At 38.7% G+C, this 23,626-nt stretch overlaps 2 protein-coding genes across 2 annotated transcripts in view; one reads left to right on the top strand and one right to left on the bottom strand.

The window, feature by feature from the left end:
- The first annotated feature begins 2,088 nt into the window (after nt 1-2,088).
- CMSS1 (cms1 ribosomal small subunit homolog) overlaps nt 2,089-23,626 on the top strand; it is a 398,583-nt gene continuing 377,045 nt past the window's right edge. Inside the window, exon 1 of the mRNA XM_039251962.1 lies at nt 2,089-2,278. Within this exon, the coding sequence (XP_039107893.1) occupies nt 2,215-2,278 (64 nt within the window). The 5' untranslated portion in view covers nt 2,089-2,214. The remainder of the gene's footprint in view (nt 2,279-23,626) is intronic.
- The window catches only part of LOC120245093 (filamin A-interacting protein 1-like), a 132,155-nt gene continuing 121,454 nt past the window's right edge, over nt 12,926-23,626 (bottom strand). Inside the window, exon 5 of the mRNA XM_039251963.1 lies at nt 12,926-13,070. Within this exon, the coding sequence (XP_039107894.1) occupies nt 12,926-13,070 (145 nt within the window). The remainder of the gene's footprint in view (nt 13,071-23,626) is intronic.

Genomic DNA, 23,626 nt, shown 5'->3' with positions numbered 1-23,626 from the left:
ATAAGTGGATTTTTCCCTTATCTTTTACCTGTGCCAATAAATTACTTTTGTTCTTCTTAATCCTATCTCCTGGCCACACCAAATCCTAAATTTTGTGTTTACCACTCTTGTTCCTTGAAATCCCATATGTATTTTTTGTCTCAACAGTTTTTGGTTTTTCCTGTACTTGAACTTTATAAAATGGCATCTGAAACTTGGCCTTTAACTCAGCATTATGTTTCCAAAATATATCCATAGAGTTATGCGTGTTAATTCATTTCCTATGCTTAATTGAATGATGACGCTATAATGTAGTTACCTATTTTCCTATAGAAACACATTTGGGTTGTTTCCACTATTTTGCTATTACTAACCGTGCTGCTGTGAATATTCTATAGAGTTCAAGAGTTTCTCAAGTGTATATATTTAGGAGTGGAAACTGCTAGATCATGAGGTGTGTAGGTTTACCTTTACAGGATTGGGCCTAATTGCTTTTCCAAGTGGTTATTACCAATTTACACTCATACCAGTAAGGTCTAAGAATTCCCATTGAAGCATGTACTTGCTAGAATCTGGTAATGTCTGATTAAAAAACAAATTTTGTTTATTTATTTTTGAGAGTGAGAGAGACAGAACATGAATGAGGGAGAGGCAGAAACAGGGAGATATAGATTCAGAAGCAGACTCCAGGCTCTGGCTGACAGCCCAGAGCCAGAGGCAGAGCTTGAACCCATGAATGACATGAGCTGAAGTCGGATGCTTTACCCACTGAGCCACCCAGGCATCCCAGTGTCTGACTTTTTAATTTTGTCAATTTCTGCATGAAAAACAGTATTCCATTGTGGTCTCTTTTTTATTTCCCAGCATGATTTCATATGTTTATTGGTCAAAACACTTCCTCTTCCATACTAGTATTTATCTAACTTCCCTTTTCAAAAAACCCATATATCATTGAAATCTTCTGCCATCTACATTTTCTCATGAAAGGCACATTACTTTTGAAGATTACAGATTATTTTACATTCCCCACATTTGTAACTAATATCTTCCCTTTCAGGGCATGTAAGGCATACTTAAGGCATACTGATAAAGTCTAATCAGTAACACATTTATAAGACACTAGGTGGATTTGGGGTAATTTTTCAGGTAAGATTCTTCGGCAATGTCATTTCCGAGAGTCTATCCAATCATTAATTTAGATCCTTATTCTTACAAATTCTATCTCCTTTACTTTAGCTGGTGACATCTGGAAGGGGGGCTCATATCCTACTCATCTTTAAACCACTAGTCCATGCCCAGTGCGTGTATTTCACACATTTTCGAGTGATTTTTATTTGTGTACGCAGACCATTCTGAAAAAATATCGTCCACACTTAACTTTACAGCAGGCCTCAGCACTCAGCGCCCAGCAGCTATTCCTTGCCCATCTCTGCCACTTCACATCGGGGGTGAGTTATGAGGCTTTAAGTCTCTTACCAGTAGTTAAGCAGTAACGGACTCTCTTCTCTCGTTTCACAAAACGCGGTAACAAACATAATACAAGAGGGCGTAAAGGAGACGGATGACTCTTAACTCTCCGGACCACTTGCGTCTTTTCGTGGGTGAGCCCTTTCGGGCCAGTCAACATTTTCTTAACTCATCGTACAAAAAGAACAGTACAACAATCTACAGCAAAGCCCCCAACAATTCATGGTCATGAATCCTCGTGCACGTTTCCTAAGAGCACACTATACACACACAGATGCCCAAACACAGACACACGAACGAAAACATACCCACGTGCTCCGGTTTTTTTCCCGCGGCACAAGTTCTTTGAAACGCAACAGGGAAAAATTGTCTTAGCATCCTGTTTCACACTTTCGTCAGTAGCTTTTTCGGGGTGGGGGCGAAGAAAAGGAAAAAACCAAGAAAGTTTCTTTTAAAAGTTATTTAAAAAGGTAATATCATTTTGGAGTTATGTGCTTTCTTGACTTTATGCTTTTCTGAAGATTTATTTTGAGTTACCAGACAGATATTGCCCATCAGTACTTGTGTCGAAACTGCGACAAGAGAGACCTAATGGCTGGGGAGGTGGGGCGGAGGTGTGACGTCATCGCCGCGGGGCGGAGGCGACGGTGTCTGGAGAGAGACTCGGCGCGTGCTGCTAACGCTAGCCTCTCGGCTTGGAAGCCGCTAGAAGAACTGCCGCTGTCCGCTTTTTCTTGGTGGTCCGCCCAGACCTACTCCCGCCTGAAGATGGCAGACGATCTTGGAGACGAGTGGTGGGAGAACCAGCCTTCCGGAGCAGCCAGCAGTCCAGGTACCTACTCTGCCCATGCTGCTGCAGGGCCTCCTCGGACCTCGCTCCGCCCCATCCCAAATCCCTAGTTAAGCCTCTGCCCCTAACCGCCTCTGAAGTGCCTACCTGTGGGAGTGCACGAGCACCGCAGAGGAAGTGGTGCGAGAGTTTTCTTACAACGTGAAACCGTGTGACATTAACTCAGTTCTGCCAGTCAGGAAGGACCCTTTCCCCAAGCTCTTCCTTTTATGTATTTCTTAACACATAAGAGATTTTTCGTGAATACAGGGAGTTTGGGCGTAGTGGTTAAGGGTAACTTCTGGATTAGATTCAGACTGCTTCTGTTCAGATCGGGACTCTAGCTTTCTTACAACTGTTGTGGCTCCGTTTCCTCATCTGTAAATTAAGGATAATAATGCTAATTGCAAAGATTGTTATGAAGATTAAGTAAAGATAATACAAATGATGCACTTTAGCGCAGTACTTGGCGTCTAATATGTGCGAGGTAAATATAAGCTGTGGTTTTTCTTGCTGTCATCATCATGTTATTTGGACTGTTAGACCCCGGAGGGGGTTTAGATAGAGATCATCCTGTGAACTAAACCATTTAGTAGAAGAGGAACGTGAGACCTAAAGATGTTCAGGTTATTGACTTTGAACTTTTCAGGTTCCATAAGGATTAATATACGGTTATGTTTTTTAATCATTTTTCAAAGTCTGCTTTTCTTCTCTACCAGATTCTAAAATTTGTTTTAGGACAAAACCAAAATCAGTTTCATGTCCACTGGGCACTGCACATGATTGACACTTGATACATATATGCCACAAACATTAATTTTGAAACATGTGTTGTGAAATATCCATTAAAAAATGCAGAGTTCTAGCGTTGTTTCCAGAAAGGCATCCTTCAGGTACAAACTGAGCAGATGCCATTCTTAAAAAGGCAGCTGGGGTAATACTTCCTCCATTAAACTTGCTGACTCTTTTGCAACTTGTTTCTAGGAAATCTCTTTCTGTGCTTGAATGTACAAATAGTTTTCTTTGCTGGCTGTAGAATACTACATTTACTTTAATAACCCTTTCCCCTACCTCAGCTGAGGTGTTTAGAGCTGTATTTTATGGTGTGATTTAAGTATAGAAATCATTTAAGAAATAAATGAATTCCTTTTGAGTGGTGAAGGAGACCATATTTCTTGGTCCTTGCCTCTTGCCAGCTGTATGTCTCAAGTTAGTCAACCTTTAGAAGGAAAGAAAATAATGTGTATTGAGTATCTATTATGTGCCAGATATTTTCATAAATACAAATTCATTTAATCTTCATAATATGCTTAAAAGTTAAGTGTTGCTTTCAGTTTTATAGATAAGAATCTAAGAAAAGTTCAGCGATGTTCTTGGAAACATACAGCAAGGAAGAGGTCTGGGAAGAAGTTATGCAGGTGTGCCTGAGTTTCAAAGTCACACTTTATCCACTATTACTATGTGGCTTTCCTGGGCCTCAGTATCATGATATGTAAAATGAGGGTTCCTTGGAGATCATGTTTTTAAGCGTTTTAATCAACCAACAGTTCTAAACATTGGATCTAGTTAGAATTTTAAAGTGCTACAGCCTCTGTCATCTATGTTACCAGGATTCCTGTCAAGGTAATATGGTAGAGTCACCCTACACCTTAGATTCCTTCTAGTTGTAAGATTAAGGTTTGAAAATCATTGATTTTATGTATCAGGGACATTTGCTTTGTTAACTGCTTTTAAGCATAGTGAGCATATAAGTTTCCTTGAGATCTGCTTGATTTTTTATTGGTGATTTGCATAAGTAATCTGTATCGTATTTCTAAGTCAGAAGAATCACAACTGAACCAATTCAGATTTCCTGATTCTACCTATGTTAATGGGGTCAGCCTAAAATGTGTGAACTGTATTTTGTTTTGAAGGTCAAAGGAGAAATAGCACCTTAAGTCAGAGAAAGGAAAGATAGTTACAATGATGCCTTTATTCCTTTGTGTGCTATGCTACTTGCTTATAAAAAGTAAACCTATTTCCTTATCATCTGTTTTCCATTCACACTTATGGGAGCAAGAAGCATTTAGTCCTTCATTCAGTAATCTGTGTCTAGAACAAAAGCTCAACATGGCCATGAATTTTTATGCATGTTTACTAAGAGCCAACTCTACAAATATACGGATTCCCAAACACTGACACATACTACATATGGCATTTGTCTAACATATCCAGTTAACTACTTACTATCTAAGAAAATGTACTGTTTTTACTGGTCTCCTGTCTTTTTAGATATGGTAAGTAACTGAGAGACTCTGAAGCTCTCCATCTTTTTATCACCCTTTTTGCTACGTCTTAAAGCCTATTAAGGACTTACATTTTCGTGCTAGAATCCTACATTGCACCGGTGACCAGCATGGGGCCTGGCACCTGATGTTTGGAAGATATTAGCTATGTAAGTGCACACATGCATGCTGGATGCTACAGAGTTCTTGGTGATCATGTATATAGATAGACATATAATTTCTCAATTAAACACTTTTGAAAACGACAGGCCCTGCTATTAGAATTTTGCTGGGACTGTCCTAGTCACCTGGGATATAACCCTTCTGACATTATTGTTGGTGGTTGGAGTCATGGCCCAGAATAAGACAACTGAGGCTTGCCTCTGCTGTAGAATGTGCAGCCAGTCTGCTTCAGGCAACAGAGCCTAGGAGTCATCTAATAGCATCGGGCATTCCATTTAATTTCATTGTACTTACTTCCTTATTCCCTACCTATCTTAAGGAATTATTTGAATGATTTATAGTAAACAGTACATGTATTAGAATCATAGTTGCCAAACATTAGTGCTAAAGTGAACAGATTCAAAACCTGAGGTTTCATGTAGTTGACCAAACTGTGTACTTTCTTAGTATGAAGCTGAAAACTGACAATGTCATTCCCAGCATGGATCTGGGACTCATGGAGCAGAGTCAAGAGTTTCTGCAGTTGGGATTGGTCATGTGATTTTTTACTTACTGAAGGGAACATTGATCATTTTCCCTTTTTATCTCAAAAACATGCCTATAAAATTACCAAGTCAAATGTCCAGCAGGCACCTGGGTATATGAGTTTGGAGCTCCGGGGTTGGGTCAGGCCAGAGTTAGAGATTTAGGAATGACTGGCACATGTATAGCTACTTTTAAAGAGGATATTTTAGCAATTTGCCAAATTCTCAGCCCCTGTTTTTTTGAGGAGTGCTTTTCATACGCTTCCCTAGCTCATTCTGAATCTTTGATGCCACTCCTTACCAAACATCTAACTAGAAAACTCAAGTGTGAACATACTTCTATATACAATATAGGAAGACTGTAGATAATAATACTAACTTACATTTGTTGAGTGGTTATTATGTGCCAGATACTGTGTCGATTGCTTTATGTGTACTAGCTCATTTAAGCTTCACAAGTATACCATGATATAGTTAATATTATCCCCATTTTATATGTGAGGAAATTGAGGCACTAGATGGTTAAGTGGTTTCTCCAGTGTTCTTTAGTTGGTAAGTTGGAAGGCTGTGATTCATAGGCAGGCAATCTGAAACCAGTCCCTGCACTTAAATTTCTCATAGATAATTCTAATTATCAATGATAAGAATCTCATCTCTAAAATAGCAATCCTTTATCAATGAAAAGAGGCTCATAGTTTACAAAGCCTTTTGTTTATATACATCATTGTTATCAAATTGTGTCTATTAACTCCTACTTTGTTAACAAAGTTTATCCTTTTAAAGAACGACTACTCAGAGATCCAAATAAGTAGGTTGTATCATTGGGCTTAGAGAACAGTCTTTGCCAGAAGTCTGACTTGATCCTAGAGCTCAAGACTCACACACCTGGCTGTCTTCTTCAAGTCTTTGCTTATTTATTATTTTTATAAATTTTCTTTTTAAATGTTTATTTATTTTTGGGACAGAGAGAGACAGAGCATGAGCGGGGGAGGGGCAGAGAGAGAGGGAGACACAGAATCTGAAGCAGGCTCCAGGCTCTGAGCTGTCAGCACAGAGCCCGATGTGGGGCTCAAACCCACAAACTGCAAGATCCTGACCTGAGCCAAAGTCAGACGCTTAACCGACTGAGCCACCCAGGTGCCCCAAGTCTTTGCTTATTTAATAGCACTGTCAAATGAAAATGAGAGCCAACTACTGAGTTAGTTGCTTTTTCTTCAGACTTCTCTATGTCAGTAAATTAATTCACCAGTTACCCAATTTCACAAAGGCCTAGGAATATCCTGATTTACTCGTAAAGTTTTTTCTTTCACCCCTCTTGTCCGATCTATCAAGTCTTGTCTTTGCCTGTAAGACATTATATATCCTTTTTTTCCATTTTTCTCTTAACTCTATCAGAAAGCATGTTATCATCCTCATTTTTCTTAACCACTGCAGTAAACTAACAGGACTCCCAGCTTCTGTCTTGTCTTTCTATGGACTATTCTTCAATTAGCAGCCACAGTGATCAGATCTCATTCCTGCTTACACCCTCCAGTGGCTTCCTTCTGACCCTCATAATACAACCCAGGCTACTTTCCATGACTGATATCTGCCAGATATTCTACTACTTATTCCCCCCTAGTTTATGATCTTCCACCCACACCAGCCTTTATTTTGTACCTCAGGAGGCCAAGCTCATTCTGTCTTGGCTCTTTGCAATATCTATTTTTTTTTTCTTTCTGGGCTCCTGTATTTCTGATGGCTGGCCTTTTCTTAGAACATTAAGACCTCAGTTCAGATATCACCAAAAGAGAACATTTCCTGGTCAGCCAGTCTAAAGTGTAGCCATCTAGTTGCTCTATTACATTATCATGTTATGGTAATTCTCAGCAGAGCACTTACCACCAACTATTATTTTCCTTGTTAAATTATTACATTTGTTAGTATATTACATTTTCTTGTTAAATTATTACGTTCTGGTGTGATTCACCACTGGGGATCTGAGTAGTATCTGTGTCCTGGTACCAGTAGTATCTGATGCCTAGTGTAGCACTCATTTCATAGCCACATCTTGAAGACCTCAGCATAGGAGTTCCACATCTAAAGAAATTTAGCCCACTGGAAGAATTGTTGAAATCTTGCCCAGGCTTTTGATGGATTTGATAGATGTTGGTTCTCTCTTTCTAAAAATAGATTAGAAATCCTTGTGTATAACTGTGTCTACCAACCTTTTACTCTAATCATATTTGTATTTAGTTTTATAAATTTTGTTTTGAAAGGGGAAAACAGATTTTTGCTTTATAATAAGATGATAATTCCAGGGCGCCTGGGTGGCTCAGTTGGTTAAGTGTCTGACCCTTGATTTTGGCTCTGGTTTTGTGAGTTTGAGCCCCCTGTTAAGTTCTGTCACTGACAGTGCGGAGACTGCTTGAGATTCTCCCTTTCTCTCTGCCATACCCCCTCTCATGCTCTCTGTGTGTCTGCCAAAATACATAAATAAACTTAAGAAATAATAAACTGGGGCACCTGGGTGGCTCAGTTGGTTAAGCGTCCGACTTCAGCTCAGGTCATAATCTCACGGTTCGTGGGTTCGAGCCCCGCGTCGGGCTCTGTGCTGACAGCTAGCTCAGAGCCTGGAGCCTGTTTCGGATTCTGTGTCTCCCTGTCTCTCTGACCCTCCCCAGCTCATGCTGTCTCTCCTTCTCTCTCAGAAATAAATAAAAAGATTTTAAAAAAATTTTTAAAAACCCGATAATTCCTAGTGGTGACAGCTTTTGTCACCTAGAATCAATGTGACTGTTCATTTTCTTTGAGAATGCTGAAATGAGCCTTGTAATTTTTGTTGTTGTATTATCATTTTATAGCATTGCCTTCAAATTTTGCTTTATCTATGCTGAATTCCTCCTAGAGATGAAGAAGTAGGGGAATACTTTGGATCTTTTAAACCTGAATAATTCAAGTGTTGGATTTTTTTTTCCTCTTCTCACACTGAAGTTAGGCCTTTACAGAATTAATTTTTTCTATAAGCAGCCATGCACATGTAGAATTTAGACTTGGAATATTTGCAATAGATTTTGATAACACACAACAGAGAATTGATGTCAAAATTATTTATTGAGCTCTCATGCTTGGCCCTACTTTAGACACTGTGGTGGAAGTAGAGAATAAAATATCTGCTTACATTATGGAATTTATAAACCGATATGGTTCAACCAAAATGCAATTTTTACTATTTTAAGAAAGATGTTCACAGGCAAAAAACAGGGACAGGATACATTTTAAAAGGTGAGAGGAAGGAAAGAGAAGAGAGCATGTGCTACATTAACAGTCAGTATTCTGTACTTAAAGATTATATAACAAATGGACCCACAGAGAACCTTCATGGGCTAGTTTTACTTTCCTGTATACAGTTTCCATGATTCTTAACAAGTGATTAAACAAGTGGTTCTTGACAACAATTGTGAGCATTTAAAAGTACAAATTTATACATCTTTCTCCAACTGCATGCATAGTAGTTCTATAATTTTGCAAAATGTCTCTGAATCTTTTGAAAAATACCAGGAATTTGGAAGGCCTAGAACTACTTCCATTTCCCCTCTCAAATTCAACAACAACACCATTAAGTATTTTGTGGCACAAGTCCTTTTACCTGCTTTTATCTGATGTTCTTTAGTTAAACACTTTAATGCATTCATAGAATTATACATTTTACTAAATGAATCACAGACAGCTTGAAATATAGTTTCCCTATTTTCATCAGCTTTCACAGAATTCTTAATTGAATTTTTAAATTACTAGTATATTTTTAAAAAATTGGTTGATTGAGTTCTTTAAGCCCTTGTTGTTGAGTTTCTTGCTAGTCTAAATCACACTAGACCGGAGGTCAGAAACTCTCTTTGTAAAAGGCCAGATAGTAAATATTTTAGGCTTTGCTGTCTAGTCACTGTCACAACTACTCAACTCTGCCATTGTAGCATAAAAGCAATCATACATAGTAAATATGTAAATAAATGAGTGTGACTGTGTTCCAGGAAAACTTTATCTATGGACAATGAAATTTGAATTTCATGTAATTTTCACATCTTGTAAAATATTCATCCTCTGATTTTTTTTTTTTACTGTTTAAAAATGTAAAACTATTTTTAGATTGCAGGACATACAAAAACAGACATTGGGCCAAATTTGACCTGTGGGCTGCAGTTCACATACCCCTGTCCCAGATTCAGTGTCAGAACCTGAGTTGTATGTAACATGTTCCTTCAAATGGGAATTTGTAACATATCCCAGAAAGAATTGCATTTTAAGTCAGTTATTCCATTATGTAGTCCATCATTGTCAGTCATAGATTAGTTACATTCCTATTAAAATTTATATTCCAAATAGATAAAAGTAGATTAGTTCAGAAATCACTGAAACTAAGTAAATGAAGGGCTGAGGAAGGACTCCAGCACAAAAGTTTCAGGTTATTAAAATTCTTGTTACAAATTGGATATGTTTTTATTCATGTGGATTTTTATGTAATTTCTTTTGAAAATATAACAAAATTTATATTAGGATAGCTTCTTTTATTTTTATTGCTTTTCAGAGGGTCCACATTTCTGCAGAAATAAGATTATGTTCAGGAGACAAAATTCTTTCTGTTTCAGTTGTGTTACAGATTAAACACCATTTTGTTGAACTCCAAATAATATTCCCAGTTCTAAGCTGCTTATGCATTTTTATTGTATCATGTATTGCTTTAAAATAAGCACTGTTTGGGGTGCCTGGGTGGCTCAGTCAGTTCACGAGTTTGAACCCTGCGTTGAACTCTGCTGACAGCTCAGACCCTGGAACCTGCTTCAGATTCTGTCTCCCTCTCTCTCAGCCCCACCCCCACTCACACTCTGTCCCTCTCTGTATCAAAACTTAATAACCATTAAAAAACTTTTTTTAAAAATAAACATGGTTTTTGGTTTGTGATCCTTTTGTCGAAGTAGACTTTGTTATTGTAAAGACTTTTGTCTTAATTGAATTAGAACTGTTATTTAAATATGGGTTTCTACTGCTTGCCATAGAAGTATTGCTATTTTCCAGCTCTTTATTAGTACTTTGTACAATGTTTTGTCTTTCTTTTCTTGCTTCTTTTAAATTTATGGTAGCTTGGCATAAAAATCTACTTTAAGGTGTTTCCTAACCTAGGAGAAAACAATTTAGAAATATCCAACATGCAACATATTTTGTGCTCCTCTTCAAGGTAAAAAATGTTCCCAGGGAACATTCCAGCTACTTTTATTTTTCTGCTCCTCTTCAAGGTAAAAAATGTTCCCAGGGAACATTCCAGCTACTTTTATTTTTCTGGGAATATATCCAGTGCTTGTTTTTCCTGTTTTATGTTTTCTTTCAATCTGTTTTTTCTTTCCGTTAGCATAATTATCAGTATTGAATGTCACCTGGCATAATTGCTTTTCTGGACCCCATGATATACCATTTTCATTTCTTAGCACACTTTTCTCACTTATGTCTTGACTGATTGGCCCTTGTCTCCTTCATTCATTCATTCTCTGTTCACTTAACATTACCTGCATAATGCAAGCATGGCAGTAAGCACCCTACACATTTTGCCACTACAACATCACCTATTATTACCCTACATTTCCTTGTGAACTGTTTATTATTTTTATGTAAGAGCTTCATCACCTTCTTTTGTAGTCCACTTTCTTCCACTATTCTCTCACTGCTTTTCAATTTAGGCTTTTCTACTTCAGGCTTTTAATTCATCTGACCTTCCCTGCATTCTCCCCCTGCCACTTGCCTGCTGGGACTTGCTGCACATCATCCCTCTCTTTGGCTTGCATAGCTCAATGTACCCAGATTTCCAGCTGCTCCTCCTTGAAATTAGAGTGGGCCAGGGGTATTTGTACAGTGACATGAGCACATTGAAGCAGGCTTGGTTGGATGATTGTGGAGAATGGCAGTTCCTTTGCCCCTACTCTGCTGGCTCCATTCCAGGATAGAAGGTTAAAACACTGTCCTTCAGGATTTCTTCCAGAATCATGCTTCCAGTTCTTGGTGCAGAATCACAGAGAGCCTGCATTATGCTCTTCATAGAATTTTTTTCCCCCTGGACTGCAGCTTAGTGCAGTATTCCTGTCTCTCATGTCAAAAATGCCTTATTTGTCTGGGCACCTGGGTAACTCAGGTCAGTTGAGCTCCTAACTTCAGCTCAGGTCATTATCTCGCAGTTCCTTTGTTTGAACACCACATGAGGCTCTCTGCTGTCAGCACAGAGCCTACGTCAGATCCTCTGTCTCCCTCTCTCTGCCCCTTCCCTGCTCATATTCTGTCTGTCTTTCTGTCTGTCTCTTTCAAATAAATAAACATTTTAAAAAATGCCTTGTCCTATAACATTATTGTGTTGCTCTGTCCACAATGAATTACAGACATACCTTTCTCGTAATTCAGTAAGAGAGTTTTAAATGTGTTTAAAGAATTACTTTAGCTTACTACTGCCAGGGGACTGAATCTCACCTTGTAGAATTCCACTGGTGGAATTCAACTCTGTAGTTGGACATATTCATGGGTTATCAGAACTGCAAGGTACCTAAAGAATTATTCAGTTCTCCTGTTTTACATAAAAGAAACTCAAGGCCTAGACTAGTGAATGCCAAGCTCATTGTCAAATGAGTAAAAAAATTAGGATTGGAATTTGAGTCTTTTGCTGAGTTGACTGCATTTTTCTATAGCACTGATTTGGGGAAGCGATGTGATTGAAGAATGTCTGATGAAATGATAAATTGTTGCCTTTTTTAAAACACCCAGGACATTGATTTTTATCTCCCTAAAAGATCTCAGAATTGGTGACCTTTGACTCTCAAATGTCCTGATTGCTTTAGAAAGCAGAAATACCAATCTAAAATGGTTTTCTTTATAAGCTTAGCAAAATGATTCCATGGTGGCTGGGCATATATAGCTAGGCAATTTACTAGAAAAAATGGGACAGAAGACTAAGTGACAGTAGTCAAGTGTGTATATTACACCAGTGATTATCAGGTCTGTCACACAAATGATGTATTCAGTAGTTACTCATTTTTGTTGTTCCTTTCTTCTTTGTAGCTAAGAATTACCACTTATGTTTTCTCCTCCTGGTTGTAAAGAGATAATAGTTTTAGACCTTAAAGTGATTTTAATTATGCTGCCATTTTGATGGAAATAATCTGACTTTGTTGAAGCAGATTAGGAGTTCTGGCTAGCATATCTTCTTACCAAAATATCCAATAAAGTTCTGTGAAATGAAAGAGTTACTTCTGAGTTCACTGGAAAACTTTCAAACCATTCTAATGAATTCAGTCATACCCCATGCTAATGAGAGACGGTCCAACTTTGGGGTGGATTACAAGTAGAATGAGGGCTTGAAAGGATTTGGGCTCTGTGTCTGCTCCTATTTGTGTGTATATACAAATACACATTATAGGTAAAACCATGGTAGATGCGCTGCTCTTTCAGGATCCTTTTCTCCAGGTCCAGGTCCAGCAACCTGTGAGTGCACTATTTGTCTTTTTGCTGCTTCACCATTTCTTAGAGAGATGGCCTTTCCTCTTTGGCCTTCATGCTGGTAATTGTAGCTTTCCAGATATTTCTGTAGCTGAATGTATCCAGACAGTGCATTGGTATGACTTACCTTTTCCCTCCCATGTGGAGGAAAGTGTTAGAGGTGACAGTCCTTATGATGTGTAGCTTCCCACAGCCAGTGTGGTGAATGGGCTTATCCATAGGCTCTGGTGGAGCTTTAGGGGAAAGCTTAGTGTTGCCTGTAGATTTTGGTTTGGGGATCCGTGTTGGGATTCTCTGCTTGCATACCTCCTTGATCTTGAATTAAACAGAAGAACAAAAGGTAGTTAATGGTACAGCTGGTGGAGAACCAGACATTGTTCAGGACATAGAGTCAGCCTGGGATTTGGCTTCTTTGGAAACACTGGATTCTGGGGACACATCAGATTAAAGACTGTCAAGTTGAAGAAAAAAAATTAGTAAAGCAGTTCCGTCAGCATGTGTTGATTGCGCTATGTGCAAGGTCCTCAATAGTAGATGGTACTAGATAATAGTGATAAATTGGTAGTGTCTTGCTTTTTCGCAATTGTAGTATAGTGGAAGATAAGCAAAAGTCGTGTCCCAAATTAATCTCTAAGGGTTATGAGATTGTCAGGGGAAGGTTAATTTCAACTGAGGGGTCTAAAAAAGCTTCATGAAGAAAGAAGCATTTGACTTGAGTCTCTAAAGAATTTTAGGATTTTTAATAGCAGGAATGGGAGGGTATTCTAGAGTAAAGGAATACTTTTGACAATGGGAGCAGAGAATATTTTTGGCAGTGTCACTGAGTTAGGAAGTTGGACTGGTTGAGAAATGGAGTGACATCAAATTAGGTTGTATTTGACAGGCAAAATCGAACTGTAGACTGGGCCTAGATAGGGAAAATTGTATGTGATTCTACAAACTGTAAGTGTTGGGGTGAGGGGGGGTGGTATGAGGTAGCTAGGAAGGACAAAGGCTGGAGGAAGACACATTGTGGGGGTAGAATTGTATTAATATTCATTCTCTGTTATATGAGGAGTGAGGGAGGAGTCACAGGTTGAATGATCTGGATTGGGAGAGCGAGTTGTGGAGTATGAAAGAGTAAAGGCTGATTGAGTTCATAACTACATATAGATTTACTCTTATTTTCATTTATTAGGGGAAAATATTCTTGGATAAAAATACTCGTAAAAAGATCTCAGCTCACTGTAGTTCTCCTGTTGTAATCCACAGTTGGTGATGATGACTGTTTTTGCCCTCTGTGGTTGCATCATGTTTCTTTACTATGAGCTGAAAAATATAAATCTTTTAGGGGTGCCTGGGTGGCTCAGTTGGTTAAGCACCCGACTTTGGCTCAGATCATGATCTCATGGTTCATGAGTTCAAACAGCACACCAGGCTGTGTGCACACCAGGCTGTGTGCTGTTAGCACAGAGCTTACTTCAGATTCCCTGTCCCATCTCTCTCTGCCCCTCCCCTGCTCATGCACACTCTCTCTCTCTTTCAAAAAATAAATAAACATTTTTAAAACTTAAAAAATATGTAAATCTTTTAAAATGCATTGCAGTTTCATCATAGATTTCTAATACTGATTTTATGGGAACTCTTCTTAATATTATTTTCCGTTCTATGGAGATTTGTTTCCATGTTTTTATTGTACTGAAAAAGTACAGTAAAGTCTTTTTGTGTAAACATTCACTAACTTAAAATACCCTCTAACTTTTATAGCAACCATATTTAGATTTTCAAATAAACATTACACAGACTTAAGTAAAAGTATGAGTCCTTCAATTAAGGATAACTATATGGGGAATATGCTTCATATGCTTTCTTTTGGTACATTTAGTCAATCTTCTGTATGCCTAGCTGCTAGAAGAGTTTTTGCACTTTAGTGTTCTTATTAACATTTAATTTTTTTTAATTTTTATATTTTTAAGTCCATATATTTATTCTGAGAGAGAGAGAACGCACATGAGAGAGAAGGCACAAGAAGAGGTGGAGCAGAGAGTTGAGAGAGAATCCCAAGCAGGCTCTGCTCTGTCATCACAGAGCCTGATGCCAGGCTTGATCCCATGAACCATGAGATCATGACCTAAGTTGAAATTAAGAGTCAGACACTTAGGCAACTTAGCCACCCAGGCACCCCATCTAATTGACATTTTTTTAAACACTTAATCCTAAACATAGCAAAGATTTGCTGATACTCTGATATCGGTCCCTTCCTTATATAAATGGTATTCCTACCTTTCATCCTGTACTTGTGGTCTCCAGTGCTAAAATACTCAGAATTTTTACCTCTCAAATAAGCAGAACCTTTTTCCCCCCCCCCCAAATAATAAAACTCAGTGCCCAGTAAGGATTTAGTGAGATGGGTGGCCTCAGCAATGACTGGGATAGTAGTTGGGTGGCATGTATCAAGATCCCTAAAATCACATCCTGTGACTCATTTTATTTCTAGGAATCTTTTCTAGGAAACAATCAGAGATGAATTATGGATGAATTATAAATAGCAAGGCTATTTGTGCATTATTTATAACAAGTTGATACTATTAATTACATTATAATTTCATGAAAGTATTATGCTATCTTTAAATAATGGTGCTTTTGAAGATATAGGGAAATATTTATTCAGAAATGTTAAAAGCAGGATTAATGTGGGGAAATAGGTTTAGAAAAAAAACCTTAGTGGGGAAAGCTGCCACCAAGGGGCAAAAGCGCCCAAGGTTAGCTACTGAGATACTGTAATGGGATCACAAGTAACTTGTTATGTCACCTCCAGGAGATTACTTTCCATCTGACGCCATTATACTATTGTACTTTTATCACAAACTCCACCTGCCCCCCCAGACCCTTTGCTCATTATACACACCGTCCTGTCTGATTGTTTTCTCCATGTTCACATGTGTAAGATCTTGTTTTCTTCACATTCACCACATGGGTAATATCTTGTGAGCTCGATTAATATAGAGATGAAACCCCTGTTTGTGGCTCTTATCTCCTCCCAGACATTAGCCTCTCTCATATTCAATTCTGCATCAGCTCTCTTGCTAGACAAGAGAGAGTTCCAGACTCATAGTCTGCAACAGTTTAAAAACTATATACATGTTTGAACTTTGTATGTTTGAAGAGAAAATACTAGGAGAAAATATACCAGTGCTGTCGGTGGGTAATTCTGGTTAGTGGAGTTATAGATGCTTTTTATTTTTCTTCTATTTTCTATATTCTCTACATGTTCTTTAATAAGTGTACAATTAGAAAAAAACAAGTTATATTAAGAGATAAAAAAGGAAGGAGACACTTCAGAAATCAGAATACTGTGTGAACATCAACCATATTATCCAAACCATGAACAAGCAGTGGCAGCTGCAACTGAAATGAGTGCTGGACTAATTCAAGTTGACAGATTTTGTTGCCATAGCATTAATAGTTGTCTTTCCAAGATAGGTTTCTGTGATAGCCTTTAGCTTTGTCAAGATTTGGATTGGTTCCCCTACTTAGTATACAAAAATGTATGTTGGAATCCTACTTAAGTTGTAGATTCCTGGGCCTTACCCCTAGAAATTGTAATTAATTTGTTTATGGATGTGCCCAGACATCCACATTTTTAAAATTTATTTATTTTGAGAGAATGAGAGAGTGTGAGCTCTTGCACATGTGCATGTAGGCACATGAGTAGGGAGAGGGGCACAGAGGGAGAGAGAATCCCAAGTAGGCTTCCCACTGTGAGCTCAGAGCCCCACACAGGGCTACATCTGATGAACTGTGAGATCATGACCTCAGCTAAAATCAAGAGTGAGATGCTTAACCTACTGAGCCACCCATGTGCCCCCACACACCCACATTTTCAGTAAACTCTCAGTGATTCATCTGATGCAGGTAGTCAGCCTGCCACACTTTCTACCATAGTTGAACCTCCATTAGAAGTAAGCTTTAAGTTTTGGGGTGCCTTGCTGGCTTGGTCAGTGGAGTGTGTGATTCTATCTCAGAGTTGTAAATCAAGCGCCTTATTGGGTATAGAGATTACTTAAAAATAAAAAAGAAGTAAGTTTTACGTTTTCTTTCATTAGAACTCTGCCCTGCCTGGGCGTGGGAGGTTCAACACTGTGAAGGGCCAGGGCTTCATCGCCTCAAAGTTTTCTAGGTGTTCATCAAAACTACCTGTAGGGGTTTTTAAAAACACTGCAGATGCCTGCATCCCATTTTAGAACCTCCTGACTCTGATTATCTAGGAGTAGGGTATGGGCATGTGAATTTTTAATGAGCACCACAGATTATTCAGAACTGAAATCTGTCTGATTAACCAATTGGTATGGAACACAATATGGTACGGCTTGTTTGTTTTAAGCTATATTGGTATGCTTTGTTGAAGAAAGTGTGGCTTGGGATGATGGTAATTGGTATGATTAGTTGCCGGAAAGTTATTGGGTTCCCATTGTTTCTAGGCCATTGATATTGCAAGTTAATTTTGTATTTTCTTGAGAACTCTGATTTTCACTACATAGTTTTTACCTCTAGATGGCAGCAAAAGCTAGTCATTTTATGAGAACAGTCCTAGATGTAATAACCAAATTGTTAAAAAATGATGGTGTGCCCCCCCCCCCGTATGAATTTTATTCTTGGACATATTTCAGTAAATGAGGTATGGAACTTTAAAATGTGTCATCTCTTGGATAATTTTTATAGAACATTATGTCAAATAGCTCCAAGAAAGTTTTATCCAAATTTGGAGTGCATATTGCAAGAGGAATCCATGCATATGTCTGTTTTAAGACCACACAGTGAATGTTCTACTCAGAGTTGTAGGCTCCTGGGTTTCATCAGAAAGCAGATGTTTTGGAGGAGATTAAGCAAGTTGGAAAACTCATTCACAGAAGAAAAGATGTTTTAATGTTTTAACTCTGTTCAACATGGAGATTGAGATTTGGAATGGATTACAGGTCTGAAGGTTGCCAAGTTCAGTAAGGCAGAGGCATTGGTTTTATCTAGAGAGCAGTAGAAAGAAAAGGAGTATATGTGTGGAATGTATTCGCCGAATTCTTAAAATGTTGGTTTATTTGGTCCATAATTTCTTAAAAGAAACCAAGCAGTCTACAAGACTCCCTAGTTATAGTAAGTCATTAAATGGCAGTGAGACTTTGTGACTAAAGGAAGTACAGAAAGGTGAGAATATTTTCAGTTTTATTTGAAGTCTTAATTCAGTAGCCCAATTACTACTTGATCCTTGTGCTTTATCATAAGAGGGCAAACATCTGAAAGTATACCAGGTCAGAATCAGCATTTATGGGGGAACTATTAGATCCTTGTTAGACAGCTGGAGACAGGATGTTTCCCTTTCTCTAAATGAAATTCTTTTTGTAAGTGCTTTGAACTTTTTGGAGTTGTATTGGCAATATGTTGTCTAAAAAAGCAGTGTTGTCTCAGGAGTGTTCCTGACTCCAAGGGCTGCAGAGCCCCTCATTACACCTTTAGTGGTAGAGGTTGAAAGGATGAATGTTCCCAGAGACTGCCTATTATTTTGATTTATGGTTTTTGGGGTGATGCAGTGAGGGGGAAGATTCAGGGCTGCCTGACTCCCTTGGGGACCCAGCTGTGTTATCAGAATGACACTATTCAGTATTTTTGTTTTTATCTCTTTTTAATGGGAAAGTATACAAGTATTTATGATATATGTGGTGATGAAAAGGAGGAAATGATAAAGTAGGAAAAACATCTTTGAAATATTATTGCCCCTTTTTTTTGCCTTTTGTATTGTTTGGTAAATCACTACTAATTTGTATAAAGAAAAAAAATGAAAATAACAGATAATGGATCTGGCAGATAGCCCAGAGTTTCTTATGCTGCTTTGGCTTTTTTCTCTCGACTTTCTCAGAACTTCCTCATTATACAATAAAACTTTATCACTAAAGATTTTACAGTTTTATATGGTAAGAGGTCCTTTAAAAGGAAACTCTGTAGATGGATTAGCTCATTCCTATTAACCTCCTGCAGGAGAACATTTGGTTTTAAATAGAGTTGCAGTGCTATGATTTATGTTAAAGAGTGTCCGATTTCTGAGGAGGTTAGAGGAAGTTGATACTTTATTTTATAATGTAACATGGTTTGTGGTTGTACCTAGTCACATCCCAATTTCTCTGTGGTAATTATACCATGGGTAGTGAGGGCAGTCTGAGAATAAACACTGAAATACAGTTTTCAAAAATCCTTCCTAACCCAGTTGCTTCCATTTGGTGCCCAGACACATAGCATCACATGTAGAAATAGTATGCTAAAATAAATATACTAACCTTGAACTTTTGTCTTCCTTGTTTGTCCCCTTGTTGTTGTTATTGTTGTATCAAGATTTTATTTTTAAGTAACCTCTATACCCAACATGGGGCTTGAACTTAGAACCCTGAGATCAAGAGTTGCACAGTCCATCAACTAAGTCAGCTAGGCACCTGCCCCCTTTCTTTTTATTCATCTGTCAGATGTTTTACCTCAGATTTTTTTTTTTCTTTTTTGGTACTCTTCCCACCCTTTCTTCCTCATTTCTTCATTTGCACCCATTTAAGTTTTTTTTTTGTTTGTTTGTTTTTTATTGTTCACAGGCTGACAGTTTACAACAGCCTTGGGTTAGTGGCTAAAGCAGAGGCTCTGGTGCTAGATAGACTTGGGATTGCATTCTGGCCCTGGCACCAACTAGCTCTGTGTCCTCAGGCAGGCCATTTAGCCCATGCAAACTTCAGTTTCCTCATCTATAATCCTTATCTGGGGATTCAGGTACCTACTTGCATGTTCTTTGGGGAGTAGGAGAAACCCATATAATGGCACATCAGAGTTCCAGATAAGTGTTTGTTGTTACCAGTCTTAATGTTATGAAGTTTGTCTTTTTCCTTATATCTCTTCTTAAGATGCTTATTTCTTAATCATAATTATAACTTATTTTCTTTGGTTATATTAACTTTGTTTTTCTGCCCTACTCCTTGTTTCCCCCCTCTCTAATTAATTATTGGAGACATATTACCAAGCATAGGAGTTGAGGCAGCTAATAAGCAATGTTTACTGGGCCATGTTTCTAACCAGTTCTGACTCAATTGTCCCTTCACACAATCTGCCCTTTCACACATTCTTTTCCTTCTTTATCCTACTTGGTCTGATTATTATGACTCTGTCTTTTATAGAGTTTTCCTGAAAACATACTATTTTCTACTCTTTCTTCTTTTCCTATCTTTTAATTGAAAAAAATGAAGCAGTTATAGCACCCATAAAGTCCTTTGGCCCTGACATTCTGAGAGTCTATGAAAAGAACAAATGCAAGCCAGCTGTGGCCACCAGGTATGTTGTGAGCCACATGAGCCTTTGTTGAACACCTACAACCAGCAGTATTTAAGTTTGGGTAATGTAGTACAGTGGCTATTAAACTTTATAAGGCCAAGAATGAAGCAGACAGGTTGTTTAAATGCAGATTTACTGAATTGGATTTCAGAGGTCTAGGCACATGAAAATCTATGGAGTCCTGAGTGATTCTTAGAAAGGCAATCAGCGACTGCATTTGAGAAACATTGATATAAGAGTTTTAAAAATAAGTGGTAGCAGATTCTTGCTCTCAAGAGATTATAGTATAGGAGGGATAACAAGCATAAAAAGAGGCAAAACGAAGTGCTATAATAGAGGTACAAACAGAAGCATTTTGGAAACTTGGAGGAAGATTGTGAAAAATAGGAAGGGTTTCCAGAGGAATTGGCACTTGAGAGAGGAATAAGATTTCAATAGGACGAACAGAGAGACAAAAATATTCTATCCTTAGGAACAGCACGAACAAGGTATGAGGGAAGAAAGCTCAATGGTATGTGGGAGGATGGTCAGTACTGTGTTCTGGTGAGGAGAATACAGGGTTTGTCCAGTTTCAAAAGGAGATGAGGCAAGAGATGGAGGACTGATCTAGAAAGTTTGGGCTTTGGATACTCAGTAAGGTAAGTGTAAAGTAAGTGCTGTTTTGGGTGAGGGGCGGGGTGGGTGAAGAGGACTGGAGAATTGCCATGATCAGGACACTATTGTGGAAAGATCAGTAGCAACATGAGCGAAGGTTGGACTAGAGAGGTGAGGGGTTAAATATAGTAGATTAACTATTTTATAGTATTATCCGTACTGAAGTGTGGATGTGGGGAGTAGCAGCACAAATAAAAGGGGGAGGGCAGAGAAAGATATACCAGGGCAGACGGAGTGACTGACTAAATCTGAAGCCTGAGCAGAAAAGTGGAGAATGGATCCCAGACGTTGAACCCTGGCAACAAGGAAGGTGGTGGACCATCATCAGAAGTGAGACAAAAAGGAACCCCAAAGCAGCAGTCCATTGGGGTGGGGTGTGGGCAGGTGCCAAGTCTGAAGTGTAACTGGACCTTCCATGTGGAACTGTTTGGTAGGCCTTGAAAACTTGGAGATTTTGCTTTGAGAATCATCATAGAGTAATAGTTGATACCATTCAAGTGACTGAGAGCCCAAGGGAAAAATATAATTCCTCTTCATCTGCCATTCTCTTCTTCTGTGATAGATACTTCGACATTCCTTTCCCAGGGCCTGAGAGGTGAGTTTTGTTGGGTCCTATTCTGTGCCCACGTGCAACTCCCACCCCCTACCCCCACCCAGCCACAAGGCCACCAGTCTTACTGATAAGAATGTAACTAGTTCTGAGACCATCCCCCACTAAGAATACATTTCTTCCCAGTACTTGAACAATGCTTAGTGATTGAATCATTATCCAAACACTGATTGGCTAGCAAGAGGAAAGGAAATCCTGCCCCTCTCCTCCAGTGACCAGGCTGGCCCCTCCGCCATTGTATCTGGGCTGAGCAGACAGATTATGTAAACTTGTACTCTGTGGGGGGATCTGCCACTCCTTGACACAGGGGCATTTGGTAATTTCAGGATGACGACCCTAGAGCACATTTCCTTCCTCATTGAAACTGGAGTAGGGCCACAGTTGATAGGTTGGCCTAAAAAAATAGTAATAATTGTCCATTGTTCTCCCTAGTCCTCTCATTACCCTTCGTAGAAGCTGAAATCAGTGGCCCTCACATTTATATCTTCCAAAATTTGTGTAATAAATAGGTTTTACTCTTATAATCAGAAAAAAAAGTTTTATATAAAAAAAATTGTACTGCTTATGCCTGTCACTATGAGAGATGCTATCCTTCTTTACTGAGATCCCTGTCCATTGGTCCTCTTCTTGTTGCCTTCAAGTTGTTTAAATATTTCTAATATTTTATGGGCCTTTTGGGGATCTGTTGAAATTTTCAGTTAACTCCTCTTTCTATAAACTGTAATTTTCTGCAGCCTTAAAACTAATATCCATGAATTCAGTCAAGAATACCATTAAAAGGCAAAGAATGGAAAAGGAATAGCTCTTTTTTTTTTTTAACAGAAGGAGAAAAGCAGCTAAGTTACTAATAGTGAAGGATAGTAATTTATTCTTGAGGAATTGCTATGAGTTGTTTGAAGAGTGGCTGCATTGAAACAAGTGTTTTTTACGCATTTAATTGTTTATGAGAGATATATTAGAGACCAACTTGAAGACTTTCCTCTAAAATGTCAATTTTATTTGTGATGCTTTCTTGGTTTACACTTGCTTAATTCTGAATTGGAAGTAGAATTTAGAGACTGACAAAGCTGAACCCTAACACTTTCCCCCCTGAGCTGGGAAAATACACAATGCTTTTTTTTTTTTCCCTTCTTCTTTAAGATGATTTTGGGACCATCATTCTTTTCCTTATAAGTCATGGTGTTGCTTGAGAAATGGAAACTCTAAATTAGGGTATATCATCCAAGATGATTTTCTAGTTTTCTGCAAAGGCTAAAGCCCCACTACCTCTGGGCTAAGTTGGTGATTCCTGTCTTTATGGTGGCTAGACCTTGATCCTTTGATTACCCTTTTTGGAGGCGTTGGGTCACAATCAGGACTATCAAGGCAGTTACTGTTTACAAGTTTTGATGTGCATGGTCATGATGCTCCTTCTATAGATCATTTTTACTCACTTCTGATGCCTTTCTTTCCAGCCACCTCTGAGGCTGATCAGGTACCTCCTCCAAGCTCATTCTGCATGCCCCACATTTGTGCCTTTGATTATATAGAATCCTGCTTTAGGATAGAGTGGACATTAAATGCAGCTCCAGTGCTCCCTGAAAACAGTCTCCTGATGATGAGGAATTGTGCTTCTCCTTGGTCTTGCTTTCTCCCACGTCCTATTCACAGCACCGTCCCCAGGTCGGTCTTCCCCATGCCTACCCACTTATGTGAGGCTTAGCCTCTCACATTCATAATCCCTTGTTTTCTAAGCAGTAACCTCAGGGAGATGGGAGGAATTAGAAGGGGAGCCAGATCACTCTGGACTGTGATGATCATGGAAGGTTTCAAAAAAGCCAAGTCTTGAGCCAGATCTTTCAGCATAGATTATGTGATGAGGGAAGAGAAAATTATTCATGGAATAGTGGGGAGGAGGTAGGAGAAAGCCCTGTGTATCTTTCAGGGGATTCTGAGTGTTCTGGATTGAGTGGCAGACTTGAGACACAGTGCAGGGATGTAATATTAGACATCCTGTCTATTCCCTTAAGTACTGGAGAGGATCAAATGCAATTTATTATGCTTCCCACTTGCACTGAGGTAGCTTCTCAGTATGTTGCCATAGAAAGAGAATGGGACAACACAATTAAATTTGTGTTATATCTCATTCTTGTCACATACTAACAGAACAACCTGAAGCAATTTTCCTTGCATCTCAGAATTAAAAATTCTGAAATGAAATGATGGTGTATAAAGGATTAGTAGTTTCCATTACCTCACTACACAGAAGTCTTCACTGAGGACACAGAGTGCTCCC

The sequence above is a fragment of the Hyaena hyaena genome, unplaced genomic scaffold (assembly GCF_003009895.1).
Source record: "Hyaena hyaena isolate Hyena2069 unplaced genomic scaffold, ASM300989v1 scaffold_407, whole genome shotgun sequence".
Taxonomy (NCBI): domain Eukaryota; kingdom Metazoa; phylum Chordata; class Mammalia; order Carnivora; family Hyaenidae; genus Hyaena; species Hyaena hyaena.
This window is presented reverse-complemented; position numbering and strand designations above follow the sequence as displayed.